General features: G+C 34.5%; 1 protein-coding gene across 2 annotated transcripts in view; it reads right to left on the minus strand.

Moving 5' to 3' along the window:
• LOC117338190 (solute carrier family 12 member 6-like) overlaps positions 1-18,273 on the minus strand; it is a 114,189-nt gene that overhangs the window by 41,734 nt on the left and 54,182 nt on the right. For both annotated transcript variants that reach the window (XM_033899446.1, XM_033899445.1), the window contains 2 exons: positions 8,264-8,352; positions 5,518-5,628 (listed from right to left, as the gene is read on the minus strand). In XM_033899446.1, coding sequence (XP_033755337.1) covers positions 5,518-5,628; positions 8,264-8,352 — 200 coding nt within the window. The remainder of the gene's footprint in view (positions 1-5,517; positions 5,629-8,263; positions 8,353-18,273) is intronic.

Genomic DNA, 18,273 nt, shown 5'->3' on the forward strand with positions numbered 1-18,273 from the left:
TAAGTGTTATACCAGACCCTAAACTTTTGTTATAAACCATAATCGTCACATTCAATTCAAGAATTTGAATGAAATAATCCAAAACGTTAACACTAAAGTCTATGGGAAAACAATTGGTTGGTTGGTCTCTATAGGGTGATGAACCCAGCAAACAAACAAACTTGATTTATATTGATAAATTCCAATGTACAGCCCCCCCGGGTTGCCTTTTTCATCTGATATTTTGGCAGACATGACTAAGGATGATGGGATAGCTAAAACGATGATTGTTGCCTGATAGCAAGAATGGGAGGACGTCATGTCTCTTAAAGAAAACCTCAAACGTAACCCCTACTAAATTAAACCAGCTATGTAATTAATGACACACACATCCACAATTAATGTATTCCAATCTCGCTAAGTATCTTTTAAAAAAATTATCTGACACATGAATTTTATTTTTATTTCCTCTCCTGCCTCAACAAAATCCTGCAATTAAGAATTACATTTAAAAACATTTGTTGGTAAGTCATGAAATTGCATGCAAACTACAAAACCATGGAATAAAATACATTAGCAAAAAATCACAAATCTCGCATTTCGTACTCTACGGCAGCATTGCTGGCTGTTTCATCTTTAAAAGGTATAACAAGGAAGGGAAGACATTCATGAAAATTCTGTAAATATTTGAAGAATGCAAACTCTGAATCAGATTTTTTTTATTATTACTTTTTATAAAAAAAATGTAAGAATTTTTACTTCCAGATCTTAAACAGTACTTAAAGATATTAAAAAAAAAAACATTAAAAAATTTCTAAAACTACATTTAAGATAGAGGGTTCAATAAGTACAGGAGAATTTATCATTTTGTTTTCTTTTTCACTTAGAGTATATAATCTCTCTTTATTTTAAATGCATTAAAAACATGTTGTTTTTGCTTCAAGAGATACTTTAAGCTTCCCTCTACAAATATCAATCTTTCATTTTGATGCTGTGCATATTATAATTGTTTTGGTAGCAACATCACGAACTGTAGGATTAAAAGTAGAACTATATCAACCTAAACCCTGAAAGTTTTCAGTTCACTTTTTTTGTTTATAGGAAAAATGTTATCTTACACAAAATAATTTTTTGAAATATTTCTTTGCAAAGTGTGATTCACATGGAGTAATTTCGATGATCAATATTTGTATTTGTTTTTGAAAGGTTGCTGTAAAATGCATATATGTTAGTACTCAACAAAATATCCATTATAAAAATTATATCAATATTCAAAAAATCAGAAATAAAATAAAATATCAAATTTTGATAATTTCTAAACAGTACAACTCTTAAAGGAATGAGGTCAATTCAAGGTTTATATATACATGAATTCAAAATTGACAAAATGATGGTGAAAATGGATTGAAATAAAATCAAACAATGGAAGACAATTGCATTACATATTATACAATAAATGTTTTACAGCGATTGAAAAGTCTAAAAGCCTCAAGCAACTTTCCGTACCTTGTCTGGAATATTCTACAAATAAATCAAGTATACATGTATACACACAATGTCATGTTGTCCTGTGTCTACATGTATTACCTTGGTTGGAGGGAGACACAAGATTTGATCAACCAGTATTCAATTAAGGTTATGTTGCTGCATGGTGAACACATTGAGTATCACCCTGGACAGATCTCCAGGGGCCTAGATAAAATTAATACCATATTTATTTGTAAATAAGCTCTTGTCAACTGTAGTTCAGAAAATAAGCAAAGTCCAGACTATTGTAAGTCAAAGAAAAAAAAAGATACCTACCAAATTTACCCAAATTATCTCCCTTTTCCGGTTCAGTTTCATTGTCTTTTGATCAAATTTAATCCATATTATTTCTTAATGCTATTTCTAAGACTACTCACCTAAAAAAATGAACAAGAGAATATTGCAAATTGTGGCAGCCCCCATTCCCCTTTCCACAGCAATGTCATCTTACATAAAATTTATCATAATTCAAAACGTGAAAAGTTTACGGGAAAAAATTATTTCATTTTCCAAACTTGTATCATGCACAGTAATGAGGTTTGATTCCAAAGGAACTTTCATGCAAAATATCACTATCATATCACTATCAATGAGTAAATGGTGAAATCTCAAAAAACTGGATGCTTCAGAACACTTCGTGACAACATCTAGTTGACACATAGAAAGCAGTGAAACAATTTTTTCCTGATCTCACGCACATTCTGTAGTTAAAACATAAATCTCGCTATAAATCTGCAAATGTAACATGGATAAAGTTCAACAAAATACAGTTGATTTATCACAAGTACAATACCGATGAACGTCAGAATCTAGCAGAGGAAGCGATTTTATATGGCTACAGGGGACCCATCAATTAGAATTACTACACTTTTATACTGTCAGAGGAATTCAGTCTGGACAGCCGTAGTAGAAAATCATGGTATGTCATGAAGAAGGAAACTTAGCTAGCAGAGGTCTTTGTCACACCTGCTGGCAATATATAAATTCTCACAAAACTTAAAGTGAATTCATAATATTGTATTTCACTTAAGATTTAAAGATGCATTCAAAATGGAACAAACAAATTTAATTTAGCATTTAATGAACACATAAAAAAGATTGTATCCTGATCGAATTACACAGGAAATAATTAAAGATAATTTTTTTTTTAAGGACAGCAGAAAAAAAATCTATTATGGATTAAATTTCTTCTGTAGTCTGTTTAATGGTGTTTACATCAGTTTAGTTTGAAGAACGCTTTTAATTCAGTGACTCATTCTTAAACAAAGCTGCCCTGCAGGTAGGGCGTACGAATTGAACCTACTGCCCCCATTGCATGATCGTAAGAGGCGACTAAATTTGGGATCTTATCTTTTCTCTTCTTTCTTAACAACTTTCTTCTTCCTAATGTCTCCCTTGACAATGCCTCACTTTTGGCTTTTAGTTGAGCGTTCCCCACTGTGAGGAAGGCTTTGGGTTCTGTCCCCTGGCCGAGACATACCAGAGTCTTTAAAAATGGTAGTTACTACTCCTACTTAGCGCTCAGCATATTTGGAGTGGGACGACTGGTTCGTCCGTTGTCAGTATAATGTGACCGGGTGGGGTGTGCTGCTGGGTGTCTTCGGCAGTATGCTTCAGTGAGGTAGCACTATAAATCGGCAAAAGTTCCGGCCTATCACAAGGAGACTTAACACGAACATACCGCAGCCTCCCAAAACACACATACGCACTCACCACACGCATGCATGTCGCACGCACGGGAGGGCCGTCCTTAAATTACCTTAGCTGTTAATAGGACGTTAAACAAAATAAACCAAACCAAACCAAACCAATCTTAAACAAAGGGAGATAACTGTCACACCAGGAATTCAAGAGAAGTATTTCTTTCAAGTTAGGGATGATTTCAGGGTAGTTTTACACAGTACTGTATTTCTTTCTCAAATAAGCGCTTGTCCACAAATAAGCTCCCTTCTTCATTTTTCCAGAATCACCAATTTTAAATTAGTAAGCTATAAGTGGTTTACAAATAAACCTTCCCTAATCTTAATATTAACCTTTTTCATGAGGGGAGGGGGTAATTTTCAAGGATAAATATGGTATTTAACTTTTTCACAAGGGGAGGGGGCTTATATGCAGATAAATATGATAAAAAAAATTACTCAGGGAAGGGGCTTTTTTGAAGATAAACATGGTACTGAATTGTTCATAGGGGGCTTGTTTGAGGATGAATATGGTACTAAATTTTTCACTATGGGAGTGGGTTTCTATGAGGATAAATATGGTACTAAACTTTTTCACTAGGGGAAGGGGATTTTTTCAGGATGAATATGGTAAGTTGCGTAGTTTTGAGAATCAATAAGGAAAATAGGAGTACTTTGAGACTTTCATCTTTAAGAAATGAAACAAAAGAATTCTACTATAAAGATTTCTAAAATAAATTGAATCATCAGGCTTCCATTTCACTGAATCCAGAAACTGTAATTGACGAACCGATTCCTTTAGCATTGGAAAATCCATCTCAATTGAATTTGACTTGAACAATTTCGAGATTTGTTTTCATTTCTTGTCTTAAATCAGGTCTGTATTTAAATTTTCCCAAGCCACCAGCAAAAAACTAACCAACGAGAATGTCTTTTTAGATCCTCCCTTTCTTTTGTTAACTATAAACAGAGTATGAACCGCAGGGGAAATCTGTTGTTCTACAAAGTCCAGATTGACAATAAATGAAGGTGCAGGCACCAGTAATATTCATTGAATTTTTCAAATTGAAATCCAAATACAGTCTAATACAAACATTTAAAAAAAAAACCTTGCAATCATAGAAAGTTAACAAACACATGATTCAAATGTGTGTGATTAAATCTAAATATCTTTGTGTTTGGTTTTTTTCTTAATTGGAGATTCTGTCACACCCTTTTCCCGAAAATCCAAACCCATAGACCAAATTCCCAAAGCAGTGAAGAGAAAAAAATTCTGATTAAGTTAAAACAATGCAATTGTTTGCAAATTGCTTCCAGTCATAGTTGAAGATATCCTGAATTTCGATCCATTTTGGAAAATTAATTGTGCATGCTTGAAATTTAAGACATCAAAAAGTAAAGTTAGATGAGAGATCTGCCTTTGGCTTTGACAAACTAGTTCCCTAGCTGAAACAACAAATTTTAAGCTTTTCTTTCTATTTTAACAGGAATAAAGAATCTGAGAATTGATTTCTAAATATAGAGTTAAAAAACATCAGAATTCTTACTAAATAGATCGGGATGGCTAGTAAACTAGTTAGAGTCAGTCAAGAACAAAAGATACTTCCACACAAATATAGGAAGATATGAAAAAACAGGGGAATTATAGCTGACTTCAGAAAAATCTTGTAATGTAATTCAGACTTCAGGTTTAATTATGTGTTGTATTTTTCCTGTTTCGATATTAAACAAAAGTAAAAGGTCTGGGTTTTTTCTGAAAAAGTTTGTGGCCTTAATATATATATGGGCCTTATTTCCGATGACAAAAAACTTTATTTGTTTTCCAATCCAAATATTAAAACTTCCAAAAGAGTGGTACGCATAAGTTTAACAAATTGTTAAAACATCTCAATGTTGCCATACAATGTATGATTTGTTGGGTGTCTTGGATTCAGCACAGTATAACTATACTGGAGAGCAGCAAACCTTCTATGAACAAATTCATATATATCTTCGTGCTGGCCATTTTTCTTTACTTAAGATTTTTTCAAATTGTTTTCCAAATGCCACAACCTTGGACCCTATTTCCAAAGTAGTGAAAAAAGCCTGTATTAACCTAGAAACAGCATTATATCTGAAGCCTTCCATCAGAGATACAAATTCTTTTACAATGTATCTTGCATCCACAAAGCAATATCTGTTAAACACAAGTCTCACCAATCAAACCAAGAACATTCCAAAATACACATATCTGTTAAAACAATACTCGCAGCTATAACCTGTGACCAAAGGAGGTTCGAGCGAGAAAATTTCACACCAACACAACCTTAGCTGTATAATTATACTGGCTCACCTGCTTCGGTTTGTCGTTGTATTGCTCACTGATGTTCGGTTCAATGCCGGCTTGGTAATTGGAAATTCTATTGATGATCTGTGAAATCTTTCCTCGTTCTGACAGATCATCCTTTAATCATGCGAAAGGAAAAATAAAACAACTTTAAATGAAAAAATTACAACAATTCATGTTCATACTACAGCTTAGCAAGGCTTTAGTTTTCATTCAATAGAGTGATTTGTGGCCAGATATGTAAAGGCTAAACTCTGAGTCAAAGGTCAAATAAATGCAAATAAGTTATACAAACACAACAGTTCAAGGAAATGAAATGTTCTTCTTGTCTGTTCTGAGGCCTACTGGGAATTTTTTTTTTTTAATTTCATTTGCATTACATTCATTTAAAAGTTGATTTTAGTAGTAAATGGTGTGGATTCAAAAGAAATATATCTCTTTTTTCTAACATAAAATAATAATCAAATAGCATAAACCTGGGATTCTTTCAAGACCTTGAAAGCGAGTGAAGGTCATTTATTTGAACAAACAAATACAGCCGTTCTTCTCAGCATATTACTGATTACAACCTCATATCATAACGTCTTATTTTCTCTTTGCCAGTGGCTATTTAAAAGAAGCTGTTCAAAGATTATGACCTCTCTGACTTTGAAAAAAGGGTCAAGGTCATACATATGAATAAACTTGATAGGTTTTATTCACAGTATGCTACTGGTTGAATAAACCATGAATCTTGGCAATTGAGAAGAAGTCGTTTGAAGGAAAAGTGCATGTGGGACAAATCAACAACATCACACCACAGCCTATATAAGCTTGCTTGTCCTGTGGGCAGCTAGCTAATGAATGAACTTAACAAGAACATTAGAAATCCTGAGGGATTTGGTGAAAGATGGCTGTAATTTGGTTTCCCCAAGAGAAACGTCTAAAGTGTCTGTGTATATAGAAATATTTAAGACAACAACACACCAGGATTTGATACTGTGTTTAAATCACAGTATAACTGAACACAGTTCTGGACTTCATCATAGGTCAGTGACATATATGTATGTACACTCGACTGGCAATTAAGCCCCAGGGCCTGCTCAGCAATAAGCCCCCTCCCCTTTCTACGAAGTCTTTTGGAACCCAGCCTACATTTGACAATAAGCTCCCACGTCTTTCTATGAAGTCTTTTGGAACCCGACCTTCGATCATTCCACAATAAGCGCCCTCCCTTTAAAATCCTTTTCATTAAATTGCTACTAGGGGTGGGGTGGGGTGGCTTAGTGCTAGTTGAGTAATTATGTATTTTATGGTCACAAAACAAGATTTGATAATCAACAGAGATTACTTTAGTTTCCAATGACCTTGTTTTTTTTTTAAATTTCTATATTAAGGAGATATTGAGTCAAAACAACTGTTAGATATTATCAAATTCCCTGAAGAAATGAAGTTATTTAGTGCGATAAAACTGAAATGGTCAATAATTTTTTGGGTAATCTGACATTTCCATTCTAGACAGACAGTCTAGCCAATTGGGCATTATGGCAGGAATAATGATAGTTCTATTACCATTTAATTGGGGCACTGATAATCCAGATACCTTGCTTTATTTTCAGCCAACGTAGTTTGTACCGAAAAGGCAAGACCCTGAGTCTACAAGAAAACTGGCTTGATGATATAGTGGGATAACTAGAGTCATTGCGGCTCGATTAATAAGAAAGGCTTGGTTTCAAAAAATATTTTATATTCCAAAATACCTAACAAATTTTTGATTTATTTGAATGTCTAGACGTAAATTGTTCAATTTCATAACAACATATTGTACTATCTGTAATATACAAGGTTTTTCCTCATGCTGAAACTCCAACTATGCCTACAAATAGATTTGAATTCAAACTCTGCTAATGCTTTAAATATCGACCAAATACGGCTGCTCATGATTTATGTATAGGTGTTGATCTTCTTCTTTTTCAGGATTTTCTGTTGAACAAATTTAGGTCCTGAGAGTTGATTGGCACCCAAAGCTATAACCTAGCAATACTTACAAAAATCCAGGTCCCTGAATATTGACCTAACACTAAGGGCACCTAAACATCTCCAGACAGATCCATCAGCGAGACAGTTATATGATGGTCAGCATGTATTTAAACATAAATGGAACAGAGGAGCTACCAGTATTACATGTGATGTTTTTATGCCCAAAAACCTATGATTTTAGTTGCGACGCTGTAGCCCTCGTTTACTGCGGCTACTTCAAACTAAATCGTCTAACTCAGTCGTCTTTCAGACTTCGTGGAACTCAGACCCTCTGTCACCCCAAATCATCAACACTCGATTCCAGATGTCTTGTTCTACTCTCATGTTGTTAATAACAGAATTTAACAGCTTTTGGAATCTAATTAAGGTTTGGAAATTGGCATATTAATATAGAAGAGCTGATAAATCAATAGAAAGAACTTGGGCGGCCATAACGATAAAACTTTCCTGACTGCCTTTCCTAACTAGTGGACTAAATCCATAAATCTTACCAAATATGGTGATGCACTTGAGATAAGAGAAAATTCATTGAAGTTTATGCTCTATGAATGAAAATTATGGACTTATTTATCCTGTACTAAGCCTGGGGAACCAACAAATAAAATTTGACACAAAGTCAAGTGATGACCGTTTTTAACATGCACCAAAAAAGTTCACTTGTAGGAAATTTATATATATTAGAAAAATCTCACAACTCATTTGCATTGCTTTTTTCTATTTCATTTGATCATACCTCATATAGTGCCATCTGATTTGAAAAGGGAGATAACTCATCATTGCTGGCGAGTGGTTCATTGTCTTTGTTGCGGTCGCTATCTTCCCCTGAAAGAAGTGAATTCATAAGTTAGTAATTTATAACATCCATTATTCTTCCTTTAGAATAATACAGATTTATAGTTTTAATTTAAAGTTTCTCATTTCATGTCTGCTCTTGGGTATGAAAATTCAGCCTTCAGCTCTGTCGATCCTATTTCGTATCTTATGAATAATGGATTACATGAAATATCAAAAACATAACTTGCAAAAGTTGTAATACCAATATTTCATTGAAAATTCATAAAAGCAGAGAACATATTACAAAATTTCCAAATATTTCTGCCTAAAATTGAAATCAATACACCTGTGTCCATGCAAATTGATATTTGACACACTTTGTTGGGAATTTTATACATGGAATGATGAATAGGACATCAGATTAGATTTTGAACAAATTTTTTCTTGGTGTATGAAGATCTGCTAGAATATTATAAACGTTTGTCTGTAGTTCAGAAGTCATACAATACACAACATCAGGAGAAAATCTCCTACAGCTGCTCAAAAGCTCATTTGATTCACAATGAACCTGCATGTGTGCATGTCTGCCTTACTTTATGCTATGGGCTGTATCATGCTATGGGCTGTATCATACTTTAGATTGTGACTATAAGCTGTTACATAATTATATGCAATATAGACAAACTATCATGATTGTAATAAGATGTATAATACTGTTGACTTTATATAGGCTATATGCTATGACATATGCAATAGGATATATACTATGACATATGCAATAGGATATATACTATGACATATGCAATAGGCTACTATATGCTATGACATATGCAATAGGCTATATGCTATGACATATGCAATAGGCAACTATATGCTATGACATGTAATAGGCTACTATATGCTATGACATAGGCTATATGCTATGACATATGCAATAGGCTACTATATGCTATGACATAGGCTATATGCTATGACATATGCAACAGGCTATATGCTGTGACATATGCAATAGGCAACTATATGCTATTACATATGCAATAGGCTAATATATACTATGACATATGCAATAGGATATATACTATGACATATGCAATAGGCTACTATATGCTATGACATATGCAATAGGCTATATGCTATGACATATGCAATAGGCAACTATATGCTATGACATGTAATAGGCTACTATATGCTATGACATAGGCTATATGCTATGACATATGCAATAGGCTACTATATGCTATGACATAGGCTATATGCTATGACATATGCAACAGGCTATATGCTGTGACATATGCAATAGGCAACTATATGCTATTACATATGCAATAGGCTAATATATGCTATGACATATGCAATATGCTACTATATGCTATGACATATGCAATAGGCTACTATATGCTAATTTGACATATACAATATGCTATATGCTGTGACATATGCAATAGGCTACTATATGCTATTACATATGCAATAGGCTACTATATGCTATGACATATACAATAGGCAACTATATGCTATGACATATGCAATAGGCAACTATATGCTATGACATATGCAATAGGCTACTATATGCTATGACATATGCAATAGGCTACTATATGCTATGACATATACAATAGACTACTATATGCTATGACATATGCAATAGACTACTATATGCTATGACATATGCAATAGGCTACTATATGCTATGACATATGCAATAGGCTACTATATGCTATGACATAGGCTATATGCTATGACATAGGCTATATGCTATGACATATACAATAGACTACTATATGCTATGACATATACAATAGGCAACTATATGCTATGACATATACAATAGACTACTATATGCTATGACATATTCAATAGGCTACTATATGCTATGACATATGCAATAGGCAATATGCTATATTCTATAAGATGTATATATACTGTTGACTTTATACCATATTCAATACCCTTAAGGATATATTATGAGCTATATACAGTGGACCAGCGATAATCCGGACGCCGATAGTCCGGAAAACTCACAGTCTGGACGGAAATGCACGGGAACGGATTTCCGTAACGTTATTTGTACTCACCAGTCCGGAAATTCCGATTCCGATTCCGGAAGCCCATTTTGGGAACGGAACGTACTTTTCATTAGTAAATTTCCCTCAATAATCCGGACGATTTTTTCACCACGAGGAGAAAAAAATGTCGGGGCAAGTCACCCGTGTCGACAGCTGTACAGACTATCGCTTGACACTGTGCGTAGTCATAGAGACCGCTGCCAGGTCATAGCCCTGGGTGTTTACCTGTGTTACAATGTGTAGCTTTTGTTTTTATAACGGTACATTGCTTTTTCTCTACGACCTAAATGTTACAGAATTTATGCACAAACATACAGTACGTGATATGATAATTAATCAATCTCAAATACATGTAATACATTTATGGTCGGTAATTAACATCATTAACACTTTTATTGGGTAAACACGGATAAATCTATCGGCTTTGTAACACCGTTACATGAAACGACGACTCATTGAAAGATGCATGTTATTAATTACATACACATTTACGTATTAAGCAGTGATCACAAGAACTGGGTTGATTACACACAAATTAGTCAATAGTCGTCTGATACTTAACTAAGCGTCACATTGTTAAGTGAATACGGGTTTAATAATTATCGGACATCTTGGGTAGTTCTCGCTGGTGTCGCGTACTTTTAAATAGATAGCTTGGGGTTTCTGGTACGTAAAAATCATTAAAAAAAACATGGACTGACGGTAAGTTGTAAAATCCGGGTATTTTATTTAAGGTATTTAACGTTTGTAATTTCTACTTGATTGTGAACCTCCGGGACGTGACACATGTGTGTTGTTTGTAGGTTACATATGCCCGCTATAAATAAAACGATTTTCACTTTACATGTTCTTTTAAAAACATAGTTTATTTTTTACTTTCTAAAAAACAAAACACGAATCATATCAGAAACATAAGTATATTTATTGTTAAAAAGTCTGACAAGTCTGACGTGTTTATGAAACGTCCCGGATTGTATATAATCAAGGGAGATAACTCTTACATGACAATTTTTTTGACCTGGTACACGAAATTCGGCAGTCCGGAAAACTCGTAATCCGGACGGTTTGGACTGGGAACGAAGGTGTTCGGATTATCGAGGGTCCACTGTACTATAGACCAGTATATATCAAGCTATGCAGGCTTTAATGGTGTATACGTATGTCGTATACACGGGCTAATAAAACTGTGATGTTTATGTAAAATTCAGGCTGTAATTAAAATTTACATCTTTATTGGAAAATTTCTTTATTGAAAATAATTAAATTAAGACTAACTTCAATTAGAGGCCTTACTGAGCTAGGTCATAAAATAAATATCATCAATATCAAATTACTTTCTAAAGATTTATTTCTTAATTGTTAAAAATTTGGAAAATTTGTCTTTGGCAGCTAGAACAAACGACGTTCAACTAGAAATTTGTACTTGTCAACTCAACGACACAAAATAAAACAAAAGCTTTAGCATTACACTTATAAAAGTTGAATTTTAGGGTCTCGATCCGCATGTGATCATATATAAACTTCTTATAGAATTTAAACAAATCTTCCCCAACAAACCATGTGTTCACACATAACAACACTACAGCCAATTACCTACAATTATCAACACCCAACGTGTTGATAGGGTACAGTTTTGAAATCCATTAACAAGACTAATGATAATATGAAGTGCATCGTTTGTGAGTTCAGAACTTTGATGTTGGCCTAAACCGTCAACAATTTGTTCCTGTCGACACTACAAATAAAGAGTATATGAAAAACTCATTGTGTTTGTAGAGAAAAATTAACGAGCTTTTGAAGTAGTTACTTTCAACCTCATTCCCTGTCGTTGCCACCACAGACCCAAAACTGATGAAGAATGCATGTTACGTACATTTCATGCCGTTTTGACGCTCTTCCCTCCTAACGATGCATGGATACGAGTAAAACCCTGCTGTGATAATTTCCAACTTGTATTTTTTTCTGTTTTACAAGTCCCATTCTAATTAAGATTGCCAAGTCATCGTTTCTGATGGCAATTTAATAAAACATTTATATATTGAGGTCTAAAGTATACATAATAGGAACTACCAGTATGGCATAACAGTGTAAAGATATTGATTTTGTGTCTGTTAGCAAATCTCGTTGGAATTGTCTCGCGTTAAGACAGCACAATGGGCGTACTGTATATGAGCCGATAACATTCTGGGAACTTTGTTGTTCTGTACGTATTTTCTAGTTATTCTGTAAAGAAATTTTACTCTGCATGTCATGTTAAAATTCTTACAATATATAAGTTGCACCTGTGCAGAATTCACCAATTAAAATGTTCTTATGAAATTAATTCAGTTTTTGCGTTAATGCAAACTCTACTACTATATACTGTATTAAATTTCAGCCCATTTTGAATTTTCTAGGAAATCGGAAATTTAAACAAAAAATATTTTGCCATGCTGGGCCTCAACTTAAATGACCTTATATGCTCTCTCAGATGACATCCTTAACCACTAGGCTAAAGGGAAATTAACACTTGTGGCCGGTGATCTAGCTAGTACTGTGACCTTGGGATAGGTCCACTTTACACTAAATTTACAATTCACTTGCGTGTATGCGTTCATTGTTTTGCTAAGTCTGTTTTGCTACATCACTGAATAATAGTCTCTAGTGTTGGCAAGATGGATGTTGTTTTCTTTAATTAAAGTGTAATCTTACTGAAATATCAGGCAGTAAATAAAGGCCTTCTGATATTGTACCATATATCCACAGTAAAATCCCAAATGATTGCAAATTGTTGATAATGATAATCAGTTTGCAAAATTTAAACAAAAAAATATATTACAATACTACAAGTATGATAGGGACGTATCAGGAATATTTATATTTTGACTATATATATACAGGACAATCTTTATCATACATCAATGGAATCCTGACCCTCGAATGGCCTTGCTTTTATTTATATCACATTGCTAATGACACTCATGTCTGAGCACAGACACTTCCTCACTTTTGACCTTTGAGTTGAATGTTCGCCCCTGTGAAGAAAGGTACTATATGGGCTCCATTGCCAGGCCGTGACATACTAAAGTCACTAAAATGGTACGTGATGCTCCTAGCTTGACACGAGCAGCACCAAAAGAAGGAAAGGGTTGGCCCATTACAATGTCAGTAAACTGGTCCGCGAGAAATGTCAAGTCAGTGTGCATATAACAATATATTTCAGTAAAATGGGACTTTAACAACAGTCTAAAGTTTGTCCAATTCCTGAAGCCACCTTCCTTGAATAACTTTTGTGTTGATAAAGCACTTTGATTTAAAAAAGAAAAACCAATAAGCCACGTACATTAAACATAAAGCTCTGTAAATCTACAACACAAAATTTAGATAGAATATCTGAAATACGTGACTAAAAACTTTTCCTCAGCTTTTCCTCAACAAATAATCATCTTTCCTGCCTTTAACTTTAACTTGCTAACATAAAACTGGCGAATTAAGTACATCTACAAGATATTTGGCATGAATATAACAACAATTATATCAAAATATCTCCAAATTTAAGAGAATAATCACGTTTCCCGTTTAAAGAATCTGTTAATAGCTGATAAGAAATACTCCTTAATGACAATAATTGTTTATTATAGAGGAAATCCACTGGTAATTAACCCTTAACATTATTGAGAATTTGATGCTTCCTCGGTGTATAGAATGTATACTTCAATAGAAGTTCTCTGTGTTAGCATTCATTTTACTGAGGTTTTTTTTGTCTTTGGAGATTTTTAACCTCAAACAGTTTAAAATCATCTAAAAGTAGGGGAGGGCTTCATTACAGGATAAAGGAATACAAATATCATCCAAACATACAAAAAGGACAGGAGATCCCAGAAGAATATTGGCACCCACCATTAAATGATCTTTATCAGTTCCATGAAAGACTGATCTTTTCTCTTCTTTTGTTAACTTTCCTCTTTTCCTCTTAATATGAAATTGGAGAAAGAGCAGAACTTTTTGAGGAATACCGATGTTACAAACTGCCACTATCAAATTCATATAATCCACGAAGAACAAAATAATTTTAAAATAGCATTACACTGAACAAACTTCCACTGTAAAATTCCAATGGCCACCTATTGGCCATTTCGTTTTCCGATAAATCTCAAATTTCAATATACACACCTAGAGAACAGGAGTCTAAATTTGAGAAAGTTCCATGAAGAACTTTCTGAGAAATAGCGATAAAAATCCTCATTTCTCTCTTTTCATATGATGAACCACAGACAAACAATAACATCCACATAATGTGTCCTGATTAGTTGTACATCTATAAATCTATCAATCTGCATTTGTTTAATTCTTGGCTCAAACAAACTCCAATTAAAAGTAACGCTGAAGTGGATTTATGTCTAAACAACAAACAGATGTAGTTTACGAAAACCGACTTGGTTTGTTGAGTAAATGTAGAAGATCTACACAGATATATCTCCCTATAAAATGTCGGTAAACTGTTCCAGCAAGAAATTTAACCAGCATTCTTATTGCTTTGCCAAAATGGTAGAAATCGCTAGAACTGGAGGTCATCAATTGGTTTTCAAAATAAACAAAAAGTGGAACCGGGAGGGCTCAGCAAGTTCAACCTTTGACCTTTTAACCTTGTCTGGTGATTACCAAAATCAATTGTAGACCTGGATGGTGTGACGCTATCATGTGAATACCAACAAAATCTGTCCAGGGGTTCATGAGATGTACATATCATACATATATATACAATGTACTTCTTTTATTTTAAAAGTGGTCATCATTTGTAACCTTTGACCTTTAAAGACTGAAGATCACCAAATATACTGAAAAAATGATGTTGTATGAACTAAATCTGTCCAAAGGTTCAAGAGATGATCTTGTCCACATATTAGCTTTTAAATTTCACAGACAGAGCTGCACACATGCAGTAGATACCGGTGGTACACATGGTATCTTATTTAATCAATCACAAGGTCAGGCCTAACACCGTCATACCTGTCATGGCTGAAGGTAAAAATTTCATCTAGATATCTGACAATACCATCTGTTACACAAATCTGTTTGGGACAGCTAGTTCAAGGTTATCAGAAAAGGATTATGTTGCACATTAACGATCTCAAAACCAAGGTTTGATATCTCTTCTGTAGTTCAGCAGGTACAAATCTTTCAGTTCATTTTGTTTTAGAAAATTCAAAATTAGAAATTTCTTTAATTCTTGTTCCACAAACATAAAACATGTCCTTCAGGTTTGTATTGGATTAAATGTAACGTTTTGGTGACTAAACTCTTTCACAAAATTTTGTTTGATAACCTAATTTTCAAAACATTCTTTCACAAAATTTTGTTCAATAACCCAATTTTCATAACAATCTTTCAAAAAAATTTATTTGATAAGCTATTTTTCAAAGTCTTTATTTTTCTTTTTTTTTTCTTTTTCTTTTTCTTGGGTTGGGCCTTGGAGAGGGGGTGGGGAGAAGGAAACTGGGCCTTGGGGGAGGGGGTGGGGAGAAGGTAACTGGGCCTTGGGGGAGGGGGTGGGGAGAAGGTAACTGGGCCTTGGGGGAGGGGGTGGGGAGAAGGAAACTGGGCCTTGGGGGAGGGGGTGGGGAGAAGGAAACTGCACCACCATTCCTTCAATACATAAAAAATTGAGCAACATTTTACATATTCTCTTTTTTTAACAGTAGAAGCTCAATCCTTTTAACAAATCCAAGATTAGGAAATATTACATTGTTCCACAAACCTATAAACGTCGGGAACTGAAATGCACATTAATATAATCACCCACTCCTCGATATATACACCTTGTATATATGTACACCACATTCCTGGATTTCATCTACTTCACGATAAAAGCTGTGAATTTTTAACAGTCCCCAGGCTATAAAATCCCCATCATCCGTTTTTCCATTATCTATAAATGTAACCAAATCAAGAAGATGCTGGCAAAGAAATGCATTTTTACAATGGAACGGTGACGAGATTGGCGTAAATTTCCAAAGAGGTTATCAATCAGGGATAAACAGCAGTGATATATATATGGTATATGCAGCAATAATTCCATGCCTAAGTACAAACATTTAAGTTGAAGTACACGTCACACACACATATCGGGAGCCACACCAGGCATCCAAGTACACCTCCCCCCTGAAGACCCTTCAAATCTCTCAACAAAAAATTCCAATATTTACTAACAATGCATGCTTCCAGATGAAAAAAGGCTGAAAACAGAGATTCCAATAATCCACATCTGTTCAACTTATAAATCTGGTATCGACAAAAGGCCTTGAGGGCCTGTGTGGATATCTTCATACTTGAAGGTTCAGAAGGATGCTACCAAAGAGCATGTGGAAGGACTTAGTGTTTGTAAATATAAGACTGTAGCTAATTTGTGATTGGACAATAGAGCCACTATGCGCTGGGTTGATATTTTTTGATGTTGACCTCATGTGCAGTCAATGTCATTGCCATGGCGAAATGAGAAGGATTTTAGATAAATCTGAACACATCATGAACAAGAGGCCCATGCAGAGGGCCTGCATCGCTCACCTGGATATTTTAAATTTCAAATATTTTCCTCGTACTTTTGAACCGACTCTCCCAACAAGAGGCCCAATGGGCCTGTATCGCTCACCTGGCTCTACAGCAACTTTGAAGTTGATGAGGTCATTTCTAAAGATACTATGTTGATTACCTCTTTATTCAAATAGCATTGTAAGCTAGTTTTATTCATATTAAACATTTTCTAGTCCTTCATTCCAGCATTCTATTGGCCTAATATCAGGTCTTGGAGGCTCTTGGCTATCGCAAATTTCACCCGTGACCTTGAATGTAGGTCAAGGTCATTTACTTGAACAAAATTGGTAGCCCTTCACCCCAGCATGCTACAGGCCCAATATCAAGTCCCTGGGCCTCTTGGTTATTGAGAAGAAGTCGTTTGAAGATTATAGCCTATTTGACCCATGTGACCTTGAATGAAGGTCAAGGTCATTTATTTGAACAAACTTTGTAGCCCTTCAACCCAGCAAGCTACAGGCCCAATATCAAGTCCCTGGGCCTCTTGGTTATTGAGAAGAAGTCGTTTGAAGATTATAGTCTATTTGACCCATGTGACCTTGAATGAAGGTCAAGGTCATTTATTTGAACAAACTTTTTAGCCCTTCAACCCAGCAAGCTACAGGCCCAATATCAAGTCCCTTTGATTAAAAAAGAAAAACCAATAGCCACGTACATTAAACATAAAGCTCTGTAAATCTACAACACAAAATTTAGATAGAATATCTGAAATACGTGACTAAAAACTTTTCCTCAGCTTTTCCTCAACAAATAATCATCTTTCCTGCCTTTAACTTTAACTTGCTAACATAAAACTGGCGAATTAAGTACATCTACAAGATATTTGGCATGAATATAACAACAATTATATCAAAATATCTCCAAATTTAAGAGAATAATCACGTTTCCCGTTTAAAGAATCTGTTAATAGCTGATAAGAAATACTCCTTAATGACAATAATTGTTTATTATAGAGGAAATCCACTGGTAATTAACCCTTAACATTATTGAGAATTTGATGCTTCCTCGGTGTATAGAATGTATACTTCAATAGAAGTTCTCTGTGTTAGCATTCATTTTACTGAGGGTTTTTTTGTCTTTGGAGATTTTTAACCTCAAACAGTTTAAAATCAGCTAAAAGTCGGGGAGGGCTTCATTACAGGATAAAGGAATACAAATATCATCCAAACATACAAAAAGGACAAGAGATCCCAGAAGGATCTTGGCACCCACCATTAAATTATCTTTATCAGATCTTTCACTGATCTTTTCTCTACTTTTCTCATCTTTCCTCTTTTCCTCTTAATATAAAATTGGAGAAAGAGCAGAACTTTTTCAGGAATACCGATGTTAC

This window comes from Pecten maximus, chromosome 11 (assembly GCF_902652985.1).
Source record: "Pecten maximus chromosome 11, xPecMax1.1, whole genome shotgun sequence".
Lineage (NCBI taxonomy): Eukaryota > Metazoa > Mollusca > Bivalvia > Pectinida > Pectinidae > Pecten > Pecten maximus.